At 41.1% G+C, this 21,715-nt stretch overlaps 1 protein-coding gene across 1 annotated transcript; it reads left to right on the plus strand.

Moving 5' to 3' along the window:
* Positions 1 to 3,219: 3,219 nt before the first annotated feature.
* Positions 3,220 to 20,113, plus strand: ZNF831 (zinc finger protein 831). The gene is made up of 6 exons (XM_040079975.1): positions 3,220 to 3,273; positions 11,204 to 15,434; positions 15,942 to 16,084; positions 17,765 to 17,934; positions 18,061 to 18,212; positions 18,513 to 20,113. Exons 2-6 carry the CDS (start codon positions 11,208 to 11,210, stop codon positions 19,350 to 19,352), a joined length of 5,532 nt encoding a protein of 1,843 aa, XP_039935909.1. The 5' UTR covers positions 3,220 to 3,273; positions 11,204 to 11,207; the 3' UTR covers positions 19,353 to 20,113.
* Positions 20,114 to 21,715: the final 1,602 nt, after the last annotated feature.

Here is a 21,715-nt window from a genome sequence, read left to right on the forward strand (position 1 = left end):
TACACATTAAAACTACATTTGGAAAAAGGTCTATGGGATTTTAATGGCAGATGGTTTGAGGCTGGACTTTTTCCTTTCCTTTTTTTTCCTTTCTCCTTTGGGTGAGTGTCTGTCTGTCCAGCCCTGCTGTTGGGCTGTGGAAAGAACCCAAGGACTTTAAAGGAAAAATTCAATTCTTAGTGAACCACTGAGGTTGTGTCTGCAACCAGCTGAACCTTTTCAGTTTTGTGGCTGCCTTAGCATTTTCTCAGCAGCCCTTGAGTCTTTTCCCTATGGGATCCATTACTTTTGCCTTCTGTTTTAATTTTCCTTGAACTGACTTTTTTGGCAAGGAGACCCATGTTTGCTTCTAATGAAGCTTTGTCTCTCCCTTTTGCTGTTCAAGCACATTTTTGTCTTTAAGTTGTTTTTTTTTTTGTTTTTCTCTTGGTATGGCCTGACCAGTTTGTGAGGGTTATACTCCTCTTTGGGTGGTAGTTCTTGCTGGCTCAACAAACAGAATAAACAGCCAGATGAGTCTTAGTAGCTGTTATGAAATGTTGATAGGAGGGAGGTACTTGGCTGTCCCGTTTAAAAGAATGTAGTTTTTGGAATATTTTTATGTATTTGATTTTTTCCCTCAGATTTTTAATAGTCAATTTAAAAGATTCTGCCAACTCACAAAGCTGTGATCTTTGAGAAAAAAACATCTTAAGTACCATTCTGGAAATGATCAAATGAAAGATGTGTAGGCAACCATGATTTCTATACATTCAAACTTAAGAGTTCATGTCTATAAAAGAATTATTGCTGTTTGTATAACCAATATCCATATCACACAATGGTTCTTCATGGGGATTAGTCCTCAGAGGAGGATTATGTGCATTTAGACATTCCAGGTCCTTCTTCACCTGACTGGAGAAATGGTGACTTGGAAATACAGCAGCTACAGGGTCATGAAATAGTGTCATATTGAGACAAAAATGAGCAACACAAACACCTCTGAGAGTTGCTGCTTCAGGATTGTATTTTGTTACTACACTCTTCAAACTGAGTCAAGGAAATAGTAATTAAATCTATTTTTTTAAATATGGATCATAATAAAAGATTGAGCTGATACCACCCATTAATAATTGATGGTGCTTAACTGGGCAAAAAGGGTCAGCATTGAGCAGACAGAACACGAAGATTAGGAGTTTAGAGAAAGAGTCATAAAAAAAGTTGTGGCTCTTTTCTTTTACTCCTATCCACACACATAGAAGTTTTCAATGCCAGGAAAAGGAACAGTTTTACTGAATTGATTTAAGCAATGTCAGCTTGCAAACTACATCAGGCTGTGCAATGGCCCTCGGTCTGCATGAATGGAACCCTGCTGGCAGGCAGATTTCTTGTCTCTCCAGACATTCACTTTTCTGTATCAGCTGAGAACACAGATATTTCCCCAGCAAAATTTTCCTGGAGCTGACTTCAGCTGTTAGTGTATACATGGAAAAAGAATTTAAGTTCCTCCTGTGGCCAGTAGCCAGACCTCACTCAGTGGCAAGTCAGGTTGTACTGCTGTGTAATAATGGCAATATCAGAGTTTTACCACACAGACACAGAACTGAGCATGGTTTTGCATTTGCTGTTGGGTGATTCACTGTTTAACTCCTTTATCAGTCTTTGTCAAAGTTTGGGATCAGCAGTCTGAAGCCCTCCGGTCCAGTCCTGCTGGTTTTACTCACACTGACTTGGGCTGGTTTGACGTTCAGCTCTGGCTCCTCGGCTCTGGGCGAGGAGGCAAATGACTGCCAGGGGTACCCTGCAGTGATCAGCAGCGGGGGCACCACCCAGAGTCTCCCCTCTTTCCCTCCCCTTTCCCGGTGCATGCAGCTGCTCTGCTTTTCACTGTCAGCACAACACCAAAGGCAACAGAAATCCTGCTTGATTTGGGGCTCGTCTGATTGTGTGAAAAGATGGACACCTGCACCCCAGAGTGCCCATGCCTTCTGTCCAGGCACAAGATTTTCAGCCTGGCTTTCTCTTCTCAGCATACTTGGAGATACACATTTATCAAGTGTCAGCCCCTTACTATCATGGAGCAGCCAAATCGTAAAGATTCCTTTAAGTTTTCAAGTTGCTTTCTAAAACTGTTTTGTCTTTCACTTTTTGTGGTAAAAAATATGTTTGAGAAGTGCTCTTGCTTTTCTGACAAAACCTTCCACCTGTCCCTCTCAACAACAGCGTGTTCATAACTGTTTTAGTCACTGTCACTTGTGTCAGCACTTTTCCATCAGCTGAAATCCTATTTTCCTCTCATTCCCCACGATGTGTCAGGGAACAGCCCCTTTGTCTCACTCCTGTTGGTCCCCAGTAGTTACAACAAACATTCAAGTCTGTTTTCTGCCCAATTTAGATCAGCAAACCTGAGGTGTTGCTGGACTACTGAACAAAAGCGGGCTGCCAGCATGTCTTGGTTTTTTGAGCTGTGTTTTGTGGAATTTTCAAGGGATAGTCCTGTGCTCAGATGTCCTGCCTGGCCAGCTGTGGAGTGGCTGCTCTGTCTATTGTACTGCGCTCCGTGGTGCTACCAAGATTTAGGCACCTATTTAGCATGTTCTAAAGCAGAAATGTAGGTATCCTCTGAAGACTTTCACTGGGGAAATCTGGATATCCTTCACAAGGCTCTTGTAGATTAATTAAAAAATAGCAGCAAAAATGATAACAAAATATTCACACTCCATAAAATATAAAACCTACCTAAATACTCAATTTACCTTTTTTTCCCTTCAGAGGCTGAGGAAGAAACTTCACTGGATTACATGTGCTAAGTGAAAACAACAACAAAAAAAGCCCCCTTAGAAAAAGATAAAAGGAGAAAAGTAAGAATTTTTCATTTGTGCCTGGTGGGGTTGTGTGTTCTTTTTTTTTTTTTTTTTTTTTTTTTTTTTTTTTTTTTTTTTTTTAAAACTGTTTGCAAATCTTCAGTGTAATGGTTTGAAACCCAGTCGTGTCATTTCTTTACGCCCACACACAGAGCTGCAGTAGTGCAGACACTGTAGCAGGCAAACCATATTCCCAGCATCGGCCATTAAAACTCTTCCTACACCAGCGTGGGCTGCCTGCAGCCCCTGCTCTCTCTGCACACACCCCACCACCCACCCTTCACTGTTCAAATGCTTAACAAAAAAAAAAAAAAAAAAAAAAAAGGAGAAGAGAAAGACACTGAAAAAAGAAAACAGGATGCTGCTTTTGTTTCAACGCTATTCCAGGGACCTGAACCTCTCCACCTGCCTGTGAATTGGCCACCTAAAGGTTAGCAAGTGTTTTGTTATCGTTTTCTATGGACAGAGAGAGAATTCAATTCTAGATGGCAAGACAGACATTTTAAAGTTACATTTTTTTTTTTTTTTTTTTTTTTTAAATTGTGATGCTTCTTTCACTTAGCAACGAGAAAGATTTTTTTTCATAAAACACAAAGCATTTCAGTTCTGGCCCCACTTCAGCTTTTCAGAGGGCTTTAATCGGTATTTCTTCATCATTTAGTCCAACCTCCTAAACTTTAAAAGATGGATTAGGGTTATTATTTTTCTGTTAGAGCAACCTGTTGATTGCAGTCTGCTAGCTGGAGGTTGTTAACTCTTTCCTAACACGGGAAATACACAGGAGCAAATTTGATGAAAGGATAAAAGAATAAAAATCCTTTGAGGTTTTTAAGCATTGAAAATCCAATTTTTTCTTCATTGTCGAGACACCAAGTGTGTTACAAAACCAACAGATATGTTAAATATGTTTCCTTTTAGAAATAGTGATATAAATCTAAACTAGAGACATATAATAAATTAGAAAGCATTTCTAATGGCTGGAGCTGAGAAAAGTAGCAGTGTAAGAAGTAGAAGAGGAAATATTCTTGATACAAACTGCATGAAGAGGTCAAAAAGGCCAATACAGTGTTTACTTACACATTAAAATGTATTTTAGGTAACAATATTTTTACTGACTTAAGCCTTTGGAATGTTTTCTTTTATGAATATTCAAGAAAAGGAACATAGGAAAAGATAGAAAACTGTATAATAACTATAAAACCAGGTGCTGCTGTTCTGGAACAAAGGGAAGGTAAAGCAGATCCTGTTTTTCCTAGAAGATTTTTAATACTGTATTCTGGTACAGTATTTACAGAAATAAATGTTTGAAAAAGCCCAACCTAAGCAGCTTTGCTGATATTATACAATTGTGGAAGTAAATGTCAAAAATATTTGTCCTTAGGAGATGGTACAAGAATTTCAAAGTTCCCCCAGCAGGTTTTCCTGTGGCTTTGTACTTTAATAACAAAGAAGGGCAGAACTTCAGAACAACGATTGTACCGAGCAGCAAGATTTCCCAAAGTCAGGATTTGAGATGTTACCATGGAAAGACTCTAAAGGTTTCAGAAGATTTTGGAATGAAACACTTTCAGCCTGATTCTGCAGGGGACTGGGGCTCCCAACTTTGTTCAGGAGGTACCAGCAGCGTGCGGGCTGCGGCTGAAACTGGCAGAGCTGTGGGATCAGACACATCCCTTAAGAACAAGGGGAAAGGTGAACTCAGTACTTCTGTTGTGAGGCATCTCAAGATACCAAGTCATACTGAGAAAAGAGCAAAGGCAGAAATAGTTTTTAAGTAGAACAAGATTAATTCTTGTAATTTCTGGGCTAAGCAGGAAATGTGTCGGTTCCATTTTGCTTGTTTGAATTGAGAACTAAAAACCTCCAGACCTGGGGTACACTCGCAAACATTTTGCTTCCATCACAGAAGGGGTATTTAAAGTACCTGCACAAAGTTTATTTCAGACCCTATGGTTCACTTCATGATGCTAAGACTGAAGTAGAAGTTTTGTGTGGTCTATCAAGGGAGTTGTGCCGGCTGTCAGTGTTGGATAAGCAAATGGAAATGATAATCCCACTGTCTGTATCTTCCTCTGACAGTGAGACACTGTGTGCTGCTCTCAGCATCACTGCCCTCACAGGAAAAATTAATAATCAGCAATCCTGGAAGACACTTTCTTTTCATTTAACTTTGCAAAGTTCTTTAAAATGTGTAGTTGCAGGATCTTTGGAATCTATTTCCTCACCAGGACAGGAAGAATGTTAATTGCTGCTTTCACTTGCTCAGATCCCTGACAAAACTTTTAGGTGCATTTGAAGGATGCAGGGTTTTAAACACCTGGAGTAGGACCTTTTCCACTTGGCACCCAGAGATGTGTAGATGTGTACCAGTGGTGTGGGGGGTTTAACTCCTGAAATCCTGATGGGGACATGAATTGAGAGAGGAGTGTAGCCCAGAGCTCCGTCCTGTGCGGCACCTGACAGTGGGCTCAGCTTTGTGCATAGTTTCAATCGATACTTTGCTGTCTATTGAGACAACTGAAGTTAGCTGAGTTTCTCTGAGCGGGACAATATTTTGAATTTTAATTAATATAAATAATCTTGCATAGAGATTGCAACTGAGGAAGCAACACACATAAATAGATTGATTAGAAAGAGAAAATAAAAATTAAACAGAACTAATGCAGTGTAATACTGGTGCTCTGTATTTTGTTACTTCTAGCCATTGCAGCAGCCTGTTCATCCACATAAATGGGAAGAGTCACAGGATGCTGTGAAGGACCCTGATTCCAGAGTCACTTATTCAAGATTTAGAGATTTTAGATCAAACTTCAAAAGGTTCTGCTAAGCCCTGAAACCTCTGAGATAGTGGCAAATATCCAAACAGCCACTTGCTTTTGTTGTAACTTGCTTTAATAAATTATTGCGTCCTTAAGCCTCTCAGAGTAAGCAGTTTGCAGTTTTAGCATTTGGAATTTGATACTGAGTGATCTAAATAATGAATTTTAAATGCTTATACATGTTTTCGATTTGTTATGAGGTCCAGCATACTGCTGCAATTATTAGTACTGTTTAAATTAAGTGTCCCCTTTAAGTAAATTCACCTTAACTTAATAATAGTCAGTCTCAAAGTGGCATAAAATATAATGGGCTCCAGAAATGTGATCAAACTGAAGACAAACTAATTTTGACTGGTTATGTAAAATGCCCATAATCATCTGTTTGTATGATTTGACTCCTGCCAGTGTTCTATTATAAGATGTGCATCTTTTTTCCCCGTTGGTTTGTTGACTGTAGCATGCAGTAATCCTCCAGAAGATCTCACTTAGAGGTGAGAACACATTCCTTTAGGAAAGTATCTCCCAGCAGAGCTGAAACTACTTGCTGCATGTAATTCTCTCCATCTGGACAGACTGAGTCTGTAGAGCATGAGTCACTGTAAAGTAGTTCAGAATGTCAAGTATTTTCTAGATTCACAGATTTTAAGCGTCTGCAGTGCCATTACCAATTACTGGGAGCATTTCAGGGTATGGGAGAAACCAGGAGGATTTTAAGCAGTAATCCTGGGCCCTGTTAGGAGCTTTTCTGCCCCCTGAATAACGACGTGACAGGCAAGAAAGATGGTAAGAACAAGACAGAAATATTTCTCCACCACCAAAATTAGAGGCCTGCTAAATCAGAGCTGCAGAAATAAATGGAAAGCAGTCCAAACAACAGGCAAAACTCTGCAGGATCAATAAAGCTGTTTGGAATGAAAATCCACCGAGGCCTCTGGCATTAGTCTATCACCAGAAGTACTAAAAGAAAGAGCTCCCACTCTGAAGTGGGTATTGGACCATTATAACATTCCAACTTCACCACTGCCCAACAAGGGACAGGGTGCAGTGTCTGGGCAGCTGCTGAACTGGGCAGCTGCTCATCACAGGGAAAATAAAAGCTGTATCTTCCAAAATACGGAACTTATACAGGCCAGAAGTGCTAATTTTTAACGTTATTGGGAATGCATAGTCCAGTTTGGAATTCTCTCAGTCTACCAGCAGCGGAGGTTGCAGCCATCCCAATCCCTATTTTAAACAAGTGTTTGTGTAAGGAAGAGTGGTCCCTCCCAGCACCCCTCAGTGCTGTTCACTCTGTTACCTGAGCACTCTTTAGGAACTTGACCCACAAAATCTAATTTTTATAATTTACCTTTTCACTGCACTTGACTGCGCCCTGTTTTCCCTGCAGCTTTCCACAAGTTTATGGAGGTTTGTTGAGCATGACCTAAACACTTTTAACATTCCTGAGGCATTTTCCCACCTGGTTACTTTCTCCTGTCCCACAGGGCACCATTAGAAGATGCTGGTGGACAGCACCCACGCTGGATAAGTTTAGCATTTCATATATGGCAAGTGTCTTCTCTCCACCATTGCTTTCTTTCCCAATATATCTTAAGAGAGCTCTTTACAGTAAAGCTAAAAGAAAATTAGCTTTAGGAGTATAAATTAAAAACCCTACCATTGTATTTCAGGACAATATAACTGAAAGCAGGGTACAAACCCCCCACATTTCAAAGATTCTGTTTAGAGCTCCCTAATTAAATAGTGATAAAGGATACAGAGAGATTGAAATGCCACTTCAATTTCTTCTGCTTCAACTCTTCCTGTTTTCTGAAGGTGACACCAATGTTTAAAAAAAAAAAAAAAAAAAAAAAAAAAGAAAACCCCAGCTTCCTACTTCTAATCTGTTTCAAGTCTTTGTCCTCGTTTCTCTCTGCTTGCATCAAGTATTGACAGAAATGAGACTTTTTTGCTGAAATGCCTGGATCAGTCAAAGGTACGTGAACTAAAATTATTTCCAGACTAAAGACTTAATTATTTCCAGACTTCTGCTCCCTGATATTTAAGGTAGGGATCACTAAAAGCTTTTAAAAAAGGTAAAGGCTCCTGGTATAACTGAGTATATTGTGTATGTTCAGAATGTTGAAAACCTGCTTTTATGGGGTTCCAAAAATACAGGAACTCTGTCATGTCTCCAGGCCTTACCTGCAGACCAGGGTGGGGAATTGAGAAATTGAGCTCTGAGTCTGCTTAGAGACTGGTGCTCTGCTCAGTGCTGTGCCAAAAATGATATGAAAGTGCAGAAAATAACCATTTACATGTTTAGTTATTGATTTGGTTAATGATGATGGGCAGTTGACAGAGCATTGCATGTGCTGTGCAGAAGACAAAAATCTTTTGATTGTGTAGCCCAAAATTATTATATCAGTGCTGACGAAATGAAACAAGTTTTATAAAATGCGTTTGGAATTCAGGAAAAAGTCTATAAAAATAGAACTTACTAGATTTTAAATAATTTTTTAAATCAACCTCCTGTATGAAAACGTTTTGTAAAATGACTAAGACAATTTCTGCGACAATGATTTTTTTATCTGAAACTGCTCCACTTTTCAGTCTTCCACAGACCTGCCTGTGGTGTGTACCTGAAATTAGAATTTCAAACCAGGAACAAAATAATTGCAGTTAATGGAATTTTAGTGACTAGTTTTGATAGCTTAAGAAACCAATTTAGAGAATTTTGAGCTGGCCAAATCCTGCATTGAGTTTTGTTTATTGGAAAATTTTCCTTACCCAATTTGGATCAAGTTCTTGTGCTGGTAGTCCAGTGGCACAAGCTACAAACAGCTGAGAAGATGGGGTGGATGCTCAGTAAGAGCCCAGGGCATAACCAACAGAGGAAGTTCTACGTTAGGCAAGGACTACCCCGAATCAGCCTTGGGGCAGGATTACTTTGAGATAAGCTATTTTTGTCAACGTACAAAGAAATACAGTGGCCTTTTTTGGTATATAAATAACAGATGTGAAAAGTCTGATGGTATTTGCCTCAGCAGAATACAAGTCACGGCAGTTTCACTCAGGAAGAAAGTACTTTTTCTTGCTGTGAAAAGCAGCAAACCACCACACCTGGTAGTGATGTGTCGTTACATTCTTAAAAGTACTTTAAGTATCACCTTTAGCTTACTTGTTGTGCTTTATTTAAAACTTTCCCTTAAATTTTCTGTCACCACTTACGTATTTTCTTTGTAGAGCGTTACAGAACACCGAACTGAGTCTCAGACTTAGGCTGTGCTGTGGGCCCCAGAAACTTAACAGCATTAAGTGAAATTACAGAGCCTCTGGTACTTGGGAACCACAGGATTCCTATGAAAAACATCTGTCTGTGGTGGCCTTGAAGGGCTCATCAGCTCTGCATGGCCGGGAGGAAACCTGGGAGAGAAATAATTTGTGCCACTGGAGCAGGCTGGTGGGGGAAATGTAAAATATGTGGAAGTGTATTTCCACACTTCCCTCTGGGGGAGGGAGGGGGCAAAGGCAAAGTGACTTGTTCTGTCTGATGTGGTGCTTGTTAGATGTTCTACCTGTTGGGTATTTAGGCTTCACTTTTCTTCTTGGAGTCTGTTCTCTGCAGCATATTTTTTCCCCTAAACTTATTTTTTTTTTAATAAATATTTTGGAAAAACTACTGCATACTTAGTTTGTATCATTGTCTCATGTCTTATCCCTTATTATATGCTGTGTTTAAATTTAAAAGTGACAGTATAACTTAAGAATCAGCTTAAATGGACTTGAAATGTTGATAACATCACTTTGCAAATTAGAGAATGCTATTTTTATTCCATAGGGGTAGCCACACTGCAGAATATGGATAATAACTTAATTTCTTTGACAAGCCATATTTTTTTAATATTGTTCCCTCATTATAGTCACTACCTATAATAAAAAGCCACTTAAATGATTATTCCACATAGAAATGTCAGAAGTGCGTAAGAAAAGTCCATGCTTGATAACTGAGCTTAATTTATAATATTCATGAGGAAGAAAAAGAAAAAAAAAAGGCAAAATCTAACATTTTGCTGTGCACAGATCAGTTCATTTTACACGTTGTTTTCTTAGATGGAACCAGTAAAAATTTCAAACCACATTTTGAAGCAATCCTTTTACTGTTTCCCAGTTATGATAACCTATTAAAATGATCCAAGGAAGTTACAGAAACACCACTAGAGATTATGCAGTAAAGCAACAAATTGCAGATTTCAAATTGAGCCACTGATTATGTTATTCCAAATGGGTTTTTAATAGCTGTTTCCACAAGAACAACCCATTATTCATAGCAGCCAGTGCATCCAGTGAGCAGAGCTGAGCAAGAATCAAATAAACATTCACAGATCACCCGATTTTCACCCAAACTATAATTACAATGCTCATGCCCCTAACTCTTCCAAAGAAAATTTTCTACTTGCTTATATTGAAAGTTTCTGCCTTTGTTTCTAAGAAAGAAAAAAAAGACAATACAAATTTTTGCTGAAATAAATAAGAAATAGTCTGGACCAGCACCAACCCTGCGTGTATTAGGATAGATTTCAAAGGATTAGGTTCACCTTTTTCAAAAACTGTGTCTAGAAGATGTTTTCATCTGGTATTGAAAGCATCTAAAAACAAGCAGTACACCATAGTATCGCCATTACTTATACCAAATTAATTTGGTCTACACAAAAGCCAGCTTTAATTTCTCACACTATTTTCCTATGATACTATTTTTTCTACTTTGCACAATTTATGCAAATCTGACTTGTAAACCAGGACATGAGTTCCATTTTGTTCACATATTTTCATTTTACTCCACTCATTGCAATATGTTTGGCTTTAGCTCCCTTAAATTGGGTAAGCACAGATAATATACAGGTGTGTTTAATGTCCTGTGTTTGGAATGGGTTGCCCAAAGAAACTGTGCAAGTTTTATCCCCAGAAGTTTTCAAAGCCAGGCTGATAACACCCTGACAACCTCATTTGACCTCGGTGCTGACTCTGCTGTGAGCAGGTATTTGGACTAGAGATGTCCTGAGGCCCCCTTTAACCTCAACTGTTCTGTGTTCCTGTATCAAAATTTATTAATATTAATGATATATTAACATGATATAAATATGTAATAGAAATATGATTCCAGAAAATTTAAATTGTGTTATTTCTGGTGTGCTTAGAGCCTCCATTTGCAAAACTGAACTTCAGATTTGTTTCCAGAGCTTTGGGTACTCAGTGCAGGTTGTAGGTGTGGTTTTAAGTGCAGTGTTCAGTGTTCTTTACACTGTACTGAACTCCTAGAGGAGAAATGAAAGGTGAATCAATTTAACTGGGAAAGGAAGTAATGATTGTCTCTGTAATGCCTTCATGTAAGATTTGTGATATTCTTAGTTGCTTACCAGTTCACCATTTTAGTCGCTTAGTTTGCTTTACCATTGCTTTGTGATATTCTTAGTTCTTTACCATTTTAGCAGCCCAGCAGCGGGAAGTGTGTGTTATTTGCTGCCTGCAGACTGGTGTTTGTTGTGTGTCCCTTCCTGGCAGATCCATGAGCACATGGCAGCCGGACCCTGGCATGGAGGCCCAGAAGCCGCCGGGCGCCGTGGCCGCCGCCGCAGATCCCGGCCCGGGCCCTTCCCCGCGGGGCTCCTCGGGGCCGCAGGCCCTGCCCCAGCCCCTGTACCTCAAAGCCCTGACCATCCCGCTGTTCCAGCCCGTGCAGCCCGGGTGCTTCCAGCCGCACGGGCCCCTGGTGACCGGCAGGAGCTGTGTGCACCTCGACGGCAGCAGCATTCCTCTCATCCTCAACCCGCTCCTTCCTGCGGAAGGCACGGAGCAGCCTCAGCCGCTTTTCCAGAAACAGCTTGGGCAAAGTCTAACACTGAGCATAGTCAGCACTTTACCGGTTTTATCACCGCCAAGTTCTTGTGGAAATGCATCTATTGGAAGCCCGGGAAAATCGAAAAGATCTGGGAAATACATCTGCAAGCACTGTGGGCGAGATTGTTTGAAGCCAAGTGTCCTTGAGAAACACATTCGCTCTCACACGGGAGAGAGGCCCTTTCCGTGCACCACTTGTGGCATTGCGTTTAAAACTCAGAGCAACTTGTATAAACACAGGAGAACTCAAACACACGTCAACAACACCAGGCTGCCCTCAGACTCTGAAATCAGTGGGGGACCGGAGCAAAACGAGAGATCAGCAGAGAGCACCACCTCTCCCCAGGGCAGCAACGTCTTGAGTAGCACCAGTGAAGACCAGGGGACACACATCAAACAACGCAGTTCAGAGACCAGCGCAGCAACAGGCACTAAGAAACCTCATGAGCTCTCACTGCCAGCGACAAGCTCTTCATCAGCTGCTTCAGAAAATCAAGAAACAACTAATTGGTCACTGAGTTCAAAGGCTATTCAGGGGGTTCCTGAAAGAGAACCTCAAATTTTATCATCTCCAGGAGCTTTGCCAAATGGTCCGTGCCTGAGAAAGAAGGTGCAGGAGCAAAGAACTCTGACTGCCAATAAGCACATTCAGCTGCAAAGGCAGCAGGCAACCTCTTCAGAAAAGCAGTGGGATTACAAACCCTTGGAGTGCAAGCTGAAGAAGTGTGAGAGCACTGACTCGGGGTATCTGTCGCGCTCCGACAGCACAGAGCAGCCGATGACATCATCCAGCCCCTTGCACAGTCTCTACGAGCACAGCACGGAACTGGAAAATGAAACTGCCTTCAGCAGCCCAAGGTGTGCCTCCGGAAGCACTGCAAGGCCAGAGGCAGCTGACAAAGCTACAGCCTCGATACTAGAGAAAAAGAGGCTGGAAGAACACATTTCAAAGCTTATTTCTCACAACAAAAGTGTGGTGGATGACACCCAGTTAGACAACGTCAGGCCCAGAAAAACTGTCCTTTCTAAGCAGGGAAGCATTGACCTGCCAATGCCTTACACCTACAAAGACTCTTTCCATTTTGATATCAGAACTTGTGATGTAAATAGGAAAAAGAATCTTTCTCTTTGTTCAGCAAAATCTACCTTTGCACCCCTGGAGAAATGCAAGCCAATGTTTTTCCATTCAGTTCCCACCCAGTTCTCCACAACAATCGACACTGTGCCTGTTACTCGGAGCAACTCCTTGCCCGTTGTGGAGGGAGCGAGGATGTTACGTGACAAACCAGGTTGCTCAAAACCACTTTCTCTTACTAAGCAGTCTGTAAACACAGGCACTGCTGGTTTGCTGCCTAGCAACAATCTTGCTGCAAATTCAGTGGATTTCCCTAATAGCCATCCCCGAGCTCTTGTCAGACAAACAGCGGTGGATGATTTGCCCCTAAGTAACGTGGCTGATCATCCTTCTCTGTCAGAGGAGCTGAAAGGGACTAAAAAGCTTGGGGCCGGAGAAGTAATCGGTGCTAAAAATAAAAAACACAATCAAAGGAAGTTAAGGATGTTCTCTCAAGAAAAATGGCAAATGTATGGAGACGAAACATTTAAGAAAATCTACCAAAAAATGAAAAGCAGTCAAAATTCCAAGAAAACTAAACAAAGAGAGAATAAGATTACAGATATTACAAGCTTGACTCCCAATTCAAGGGAATCAGCCAGCAGCACTGAAATTACTGAGGAAAGAGATGGCAGGAGCTCTGCAAGTGACAGTCCTTCCTCCCTTGTGACAGCAGCTTCAACCACAGGTAAATCAGGAACCTCTGCTGATGGTAATCATGTTCTGCAGAATGTGTCCTCTGAGGAAACTGCAGACAGAGTGTCCAACCTAATGGAGACATCACATTCCCTAACTGCTGGAGCTGTAAGCAGCCAAACTTCCCCTGAGCGCGGTGGCAGTGACACGGAGAAATGCACAGCTGGCAGCAGCACACTGCTGGCTCCGAGCAGTGGTGAGCTCAGGCTGCAAAATCCTGAGTGTCAGCTGAGCAGCCACGGGAGGGATGATGATTGCTTGCCAGTACAGAGTAGCAACTGGGAGAAACCAAGCCCTGGGAAGGAATCCAGTGCATTTGAATTAGATTGTAAAAACACTTCACACAATTATGGGAACCATCACGGGACTACGGAAAGTGTCCAGCATGGCCTGACGCCCCCGTGGGTCCATTGCAACAACAGAGAAACTGCAGGGAAATCCCAGACTTTGCCATCAGAAAGGAAAAAGCTGAAATTTGAAGTGGAGAAGACACAAAATGTGATTTCAGTGTCCTGCCCTAGTCCCAGTAGTGAAACCACTGCAGTAAGTGAAGCAGAGAGAGGCCACTGCTCTGGCACTCAATGTCTTTCTACAGGTCCAATGGAATTCTCCAGTAAAGGAGAGGAGGGAAAATCAAGCACAGGAATTAATGAAGCCACTGGAGGTACTGAGGATGTGGAATATAGGAGAACAATCAAACTTCCCACACAAGCTCTTAATTACAGTGACATTAACCTCCTTTCACATCCTGCAGGTATCTCAAGAGCTTCAATGGTGAGATTTCTAGGGTCTGAATTAAGAGGAAGTGATTCTAACTCTTTTGCCTTGCACAATGCAACAGATGGAAATGACAAAACACATCTTGTGAAAACAGGAGCAAAAGTGCCACTTCCCCATGACAACGCTGTGGATGTATCTTCTAAAAGCCATCACCTGGAATCTGATCATTTAAGTCCAGTCCCACAACAAAATGCCTTCTCTCCAAAATATATCCTTAAATTGCCACAGGACAAGAGAGCTTCAGATCTGTCACCTTTGCATCGATCTGAACTGGAGATGACACCTGGCACACCTGTGACAGACACCTTAACCACCCCACCCTGCTCTTCCAGCTGCACCTCCCTCTATTCTCATTGCAGTGATGTGGTTTGGTCACCCTTAAAATCTGAAGTGAGGCAAAAGGCTGGCAAAGGAGAAATTCAATGGAATCTTCACACAAACTGGAAAACTCCAGGATTCTGTTCACCCGTCAACTCAGAAACCACAAATATCTTAGCCACAGCAGAGGACACCTTTCATAACCAAAACTTCAAGCAGCAGGATATTGGAAGAGAGGACTGGAAAAACAAACAGAACAAAAATAAATTTAATTATCAAAGGCAAACAGAAGAGAAGTGGATGGGTAAAAGTACTTGCTCTACACAGACTCCGAAGAAGAAAATCTGCTTTACTTCTGTGTATACAAGTGGCTTTTTCATATCTGCTGACATCAAAGATGAGAGGAAGGCTTTAAATCACCTTTGCTCAGGAAGTGACTCTTTGATAAAGACATCAGTTTCCAGCAAGGGTGCAGAGCCAGCAATCCTGGGATGGGACAGAGCGGGAAGTCCTCGCATCCTTAAGGACACCCCACCACCACTGCAGGATCTGCAGCATTCCCAGAGCTCAAGAGACAACCCCACTTATTTTTGCCATTCTTTTGGCACTTTCTACTGCCACACTCTCAGCACTCACTGTAAGGGATTCCCAGTGCTGCCCCACAACAACAGGACCAGCTTCTCTGGCACTTCTCCAGTCCCAGGCTCCAGGAGCACCTTCCCATCCCTCAGTGCCGAGCCCCGGCTGACCTGGTGCTGTCTGAGCAGGAGCCTCCCTCTGCCCTGGGAGCAGAGTGGGAATGCAGCCTCTGCCCACCCCTCCATGCACACCTGGGACAAGGAACCCAGCAGGGAATGCACCCTGTCGAAATACGACATCTCCATTTTCAAAATGAGAAATATTAGCAAGACTGTGGCATATGGCTTAACAAACACGAGTCTAAAAACATTGGTTTCATCCTTTTCTAAAGGACACCAGATGCAGGAGGTAATATTAATAATCCTGTTTGCTTTCTCCAGAGGGTGTTATTGGCTGACAGCCCATCTCCACCCTCTTATTAGAAAAAATGGAATAATTATCAAAAGCGTACTTATGGACATTTACAATCGTTTGCTGACACAGAATTTACAACTTATGTTTTTAAAAGATAAATCTTATATTCATTTGATGCATCAGAAAGATATATTTCTGCATAGATATTTAAGTTTCTTCCACTTGACCATTTCAGAATGCTGATAGTGAGAAGAGTAAATTTCTATTTCTTGATTTTTTTTCCCCTTTATTGGGATTTTTTATGTTTTTCTCTAATAGCATCTGTATTTCATTGTTTTCATTCTAAATGAATATTTGACTTAGAGTAGGACTTAAATACAGAGTTGTGCTACCTAACTCTTATGCTGTTCAGTGCTATTTAAAAAGTGCAGATTTCCAACTTCTCAGTCAATGTAATTCACAGTTTTCATGTGCTTAATTTTTTCCCAATATTCTCAACAGTTAAGCTCAGCAGGTCCTGGTGGGTCTTTCAAAAATATTTCAGAGCAAAAGAAGAAAACAGTAGTTTGCAAAAAGGAAAAACTCTCAACAAATAAACTCAAGAAGAGCCACAAACAGAAAAGGATTAAAGTCACCCCTAAATGGTAAGGAGTATAGCTTTCAGGTTCGCTAGATATAGACATAATTTTGTTGTAATGCATGTAAAAATTCCACAGAAAATAAAAAAGTCATGCCCAAAATTCAACATTGTCAAAACTGGGGGGAAAAAAGAAATCCCTCGGAAAGAGCTATTCTTATACCACAGCAGGGCCCCAAAGGTAAAGTATGAAAACATCAATTTGTTGTTTACTATTAGGAACAGACTTTTCTAAGCAAACCAGACATACCTCACAGAAATATGATGCCTGATCGGTTGACTCTCTCTGTGATATAGAAATTACTCTTATCTGTCAAAATGGTCAGCATTTGCTTTTGTTTGAAGGGAACCAAAATGCTTCTGTTCTCAATCCTGTCACAGCTCAGAGCAGTGTGCGAGGCCCTTTGTCCTCGGAAGATCCATATCCTGAACTGCTATTCACCAGAGAAGGCAGAAGGATAAATATCAAGTTTAACATAAATGAACAGAACCATCTGTAGTTCAAAGGATCATTTGGTTTAAATAAAAAAGCAGGAAGAATTTGAGCATAAAACTATCAAGGGCACATTGTCAGCACGGCTCCCCCCTTTGAATGGGAATTCATATCGGTGGAACATTTACCCTCTATTCATTCAGGAGTGTGGGGCTGGGTGTCTGAGGAATTGCTTCAGTAAGGAACATATATTGTGTGCATACATCCCTCTTTATTTCGTGGCCAAAATCAGCCAGAGTGACTCCCTTGAGGACAAATCAGTGTCAGTAATTTAATCACTGTGTCTAGTTCAGCGAACAGCACTGCAATTTTGAAGGGTCATAAGAACAGAAATAGAAGGCTGAGGTCTATGTCACCCAGCCATTCACATTCGCCCAAGTGACATTCTTCTAGGTCTTGTTTTCTGGTTTGATTTTCAGGTTTTGTTTTGTTGTCGTGCTTTTTCCCCCTTCTGGTCTCAGAATTTGTTTATATCAAATTTATTTGTATGAAATTTGTGTAGGGATTTAATTAAGTACAGTGTTCTGAAAGCTCTGATCATGCCTATCAGTAGGTAACTGGTAGGCCCAAATGGTAAGCACCAAATATAATTTAATTTTTCAATACAACAAATACCTAAATAAGTGCATCCTTTTAGATTTCCATCTTGCTCTGTGGATAGCGGCAGTCTGTTGAGTTAGGGATGGGACTTTAGTGTCACTCATTCAGAGTTACTAAAAGATGGAGCCAGAGTAGAAAATAAAGCAGAGTTGGATTATTCAGTGTGGGTTGGCTAAATAACCGAAATCCTTATGTTGTCCCTTAGCGATGATGAACAGGTAGCACTCAAGAAGTGAAAAGGAAAAATCCCAGCTACCACACAGCCTCAGGTGATTCCTGTGTGGTTGAATATTTTTGAAGCATATTGTTTTAAAATTCCAGATAAGGAGTAGGATCTGTTATTCCTTAATCATTTTCTCTTAGAAAATTAAGGATTTACTGAATCCTATGGAGAAAAAAAAAAAAAAAAGATAATAAAATAATTGTGGGTCTCGCCTAAAATCCAGATTTTTTTTTGAGTTAGCATAAACAAGCATCTCCATCTCAGTCTCTGCTGTTAGACTTTAGTGCACCTGATGAGGTGGTGTTGTTCTCCTCTGGCTGCTCTTACATCTCCCATATTTGTTTATGCCCTCAATGCCCCTGGCACTGCAGGTACAGAGGGAGGCACATCCATGGATTTGCTCAGCTGAAAATGAACCGGCTGAGCAAGAGGCCCTGCTTTCCCAACAGAGCTCTGGATGCTTTGAGAAAGAGCTGCTCATCCCAACCCTCCAGATTTAATAAGCATAAGAAGTGCCATCCTCCTCAACCCAAGACGCAAGGTAAGTATTTGAAATATTGATGTGAAAATTAATGTTATTTCAGTGATATGATGAGAAATGTAGCAAGTTTGGGCATGTGGGGTAATAAAAATCAAAGTAAAAGTTTATTCAATCTCTTTTCAATAGAAAATTGTCTACACCAGCAAAAAGACACATCATATTCCAACTCAGACAAACAACTTTGCAGAAGGAAAAAAGAAGCAAAGAATAACTCAGGAATATCTTCCCATACTGAAAACCTAAACCCTGTCAAACAAAAAGACAAAATGGATAAAAAAGTAGGTATTGTACCTTAATTCCTGTATTATTTTTTATTAACAACAACAACAAAAGAATTGTTAATTAAAACCTGAATTATATTCAGCTGATTTAAAGTTGAAGTTGAAACTATTTTGTATCACAGATTTTTGTTAAAACGTTTAAAAATGTGTTAAAGGTATTTTTGGGGGTTAAAATATAATGATAAGCTACTAATGTTAAAATTAGGTAAAATAACAACTAAACTTGCATCAATTGGACGAAATTTCTCTGGACCGAAAACTTTACGTGTAAATTTTTTCCCTTCCTATTTCCTACAGGACATTTCTGGGCAAATCAGGGAACAGCCAAGAACAAACGCCTCTGTCCAGAACATTACAGCTCCTCTGGGAATAGCTGTGACAGCTCATTCCTTTTCCTCCACAGCTGACACATCCCTGCAGGAATTCAGCAGGGACGTGGCCATTTGCTGCTGGGTCACACAGCCCCTCGTGCTCCAGCCATCCCTGCCTGGGCAATCCCGGCCAAGCCTTCGGAGCGATGCCGTGCCAGCTTCCTTTGGGTCTCGTCCCGAATTTACAAACACAGGCATGGGTGACCAACCTGACAGCACAAACCCAGAGGCTGCTGCTCCTCTTTCCTTACATTCAGGAGCAAGCCAGGAAAACATATTGAGGGTAGAGTCAAAGAGCCAAATATTTGGAATATCAGACCCGGTGAGCCAGGCCTCTGGAAGGGAAAAAGCTCCGAGTGAAGAAAACACACGTTCGCCTCCCACAGAAAACTCAGCTCCCAGTTCCCAGCCAGGATGTTCACGTTTGTTTGGATCACAAGCAGAATCAGTTCCTGAGACCGTCACGAGGGCTCAGTTACCCGGCAGAGAACACTCACAGAGGGCAAACTTATCTCAGCATCTCCTGGAGCTGCACGGAAGTGCAGACAAGAACAGATCCCACCTGCAGCCCAGTCCCTATGGAACAGCTACTGCTACCTTTAAAAAGCCCCCAATTACTCTCAGATCCCCTGAGTTCAAGAGTTACTCTGCAACACCACCCAAGACATACAAAAAGAGAGGTTTAGAGATGATGAGGAAACAAACACGGGTGGAATATGATGACACGAGCAGTGATGATGAGGACAGGCTGGTTATAGAAATATAGCAACAGGCTGCTGCCAGGGCTTGTGTGCCAGCCTGTTACAGCAGGAAGTGCCAGGGAACTTTGATCCATAGTTCTGAAACACCTTAACATCAGCAAAGCCATTCCTCTGTGCCAGAGGCAACACCCTCTTTGGAAGAGCCTTTCCTTTCAAGGACTTGACCTTTTTTTAAAAAATGCTCCTTTGAGGCTGGCATCGCACATTTGAATGCAGGAGGCACCCTGTGCTCCTGACAGGGTTTCCAGCATTGCTAACGTTCCCGCCAGGCTCAGAATTCCACAAGTGCTGGCTGCCCCTGGGTGTGTCACTCCAAGCCTGCCGTGGGTTGGGTGACTTCAACAATACAACTTCAGCTCAGATTTCCTTGGAAGGGTACGGGCGTGTTCCCTTCTCTGTATTCCTATTTCTTGTAGTCACTGCCTCTGTACTGGGAATGACACACCAGCATTAAGGGCAAATCTGTTCCCTTAGTATCTGTGATATTAGAAGAGTCTGGAAAAATGCTGGTCTTCTTCCATGTTGCACAAATGTCAATGCTTCTGTGTGAGAAATGACACAAGCATGCTTTGCTTTGTGTTTTGTGCCTTTTATGCCAAGATCTACTCAAATATTCTTGATTTCTAGGTGGAGAATATAGCTGTTAGCTATCGGTATTTCCTTGTGGTAAAATTTCTGACAAGGATTTTCTCATTATATTTGTCACATTGTGCTCCAACTGATGTCATTTGGAATGTTTCATTTTTATTGTAATTTTAACTGCAATGATGCCATTTTATGGAGGGTAAAGAAGATATACGGCATAGCTGTTCTCTTTTTTTAACAAGTTTTGTGCTACAAAGCCTAAAATTTCCTGGTTTCTATGTGAATAAATAATTAGATATTTCAATTTGACCAAGTGTGGTCACTTGCTTGATTAAACTGATGAACACTAAAAACATTCCACTTCTACATTATAATCAAATTCTGTACTTAAACTTTTGTTCTTGTATTCTGATTCACACATAGGCATTAATGGATCAACCTGCATGGGATATTTGGAGTTGCTTTTTAGTCACACACAGGTAAAAGATTAAACAGATCGTGCAAAGCAATCTAGTACAAATTATCTGGGGGAAAAAAAAGAAAAAAAAAAAAAGTATGTGCAAAAAATGCCCAAACAGCTCAGAGAGATAAATCACATGCCAAGTCCTGTGCAATTCTTGGGTATTTGGATGTCCTACAAATGTGACAAGGCTTGAGGTCATCAAAACAGAGCTTCACATTTATCCTTTACCTTGCTCTGTTCAGTATTTGTGCTCCCACACAAACTGGTGAGTATTGGGGTATTGGGGTGAATCCCAGGTGCAATGAATTTAAATAATGTGAATTCAGAGAAGTACACAAATAGGATTTGGGGAGAAGAAGAGGAGAAGAAAGGGAGGAACCATCAATACTGACACAATATTGAACCATTCAAAGTTCTGGAGATTTTTTTTTGTTTTTCTGATGGAATCACTCAAAGTTACAGTTGGATTCTAAATTTGAAGGAAAAGCAAGAGAAGAAGAAACACAAAGCTTATAGAAATCCCCAGACCAGTGTTCCCAGCAATGCTGTTGGCCAGGCACCTTCAGAAAGCACAGTACAAAAAATATTGCACCAAACCCTGCCAGCACCTCCACAGCAACAATTTTCACCTCTTGCTTGTGCAAGAGCTAATTATTATAATACATGGACATGTAAGGAATATTCTGTGTAAAGCTTTTCTGCATAATGTTTGTGGCTAAATTATGTATTTTAAAGTGAATTTTCTAGATCAGTAATTTAGAAATATTCTAATGGCAGACTCAGAAGTGCTGTGCAAAGAAACTTTTGTCCTGCATAGAAATTTCTTTGTCATTCTGCAGCTGTAGCTGGAAGAAAAATGGGGAAAGATTAAGGTAGCTGGGAAAGTAAATTTTAAACTCCATTTCCTGACAAAAGTAATCCTTGACATTTTAGTTCCCTATCCTGTGTAACAATTTAACCTAATATTAGTTCTTTGAAAGTGCTGACAGATCCATGGGGGCATTTTAACAGGATCACTGCAGAAGGCAGTGGCTCCAGCACAAATCCTTTTAGCCATAATAGCCCTTGGAGGAGCCAGGTCTGAGCCGGGTACACCAGTGTGTGAGGACTGGGAGAAATGGCCTTGCTCTAAGTCAAGGAACTCAGGGAGTTTGCACATCCAAATCCAACTGGCTGTATGGAAAACTGTATTCCAGCTTTCCAGAACACACTGTACTCACAAAAAAGACTAAACAGGCAAACTCTTCTGTACCTTTTACACAGCGCAAGAATCAGCCACTGATGTGTTTAATTCACTCTCCAGTAGCTGAACATAAAAAC

Source organism: Hirundo rustica, chromosome 16 (assembly GCF_015227805.2).
Source record: "Hirundo rustica isolate bHirRus1 chromosome 16, bHirRus1.pri.v3, whole genome shotgun sequence".
NCBI lineage: Eukaryota > Metazoa > Chordata > Aves > Passeriformes > Hirundinidae > Hirundo > Hirundo rustica.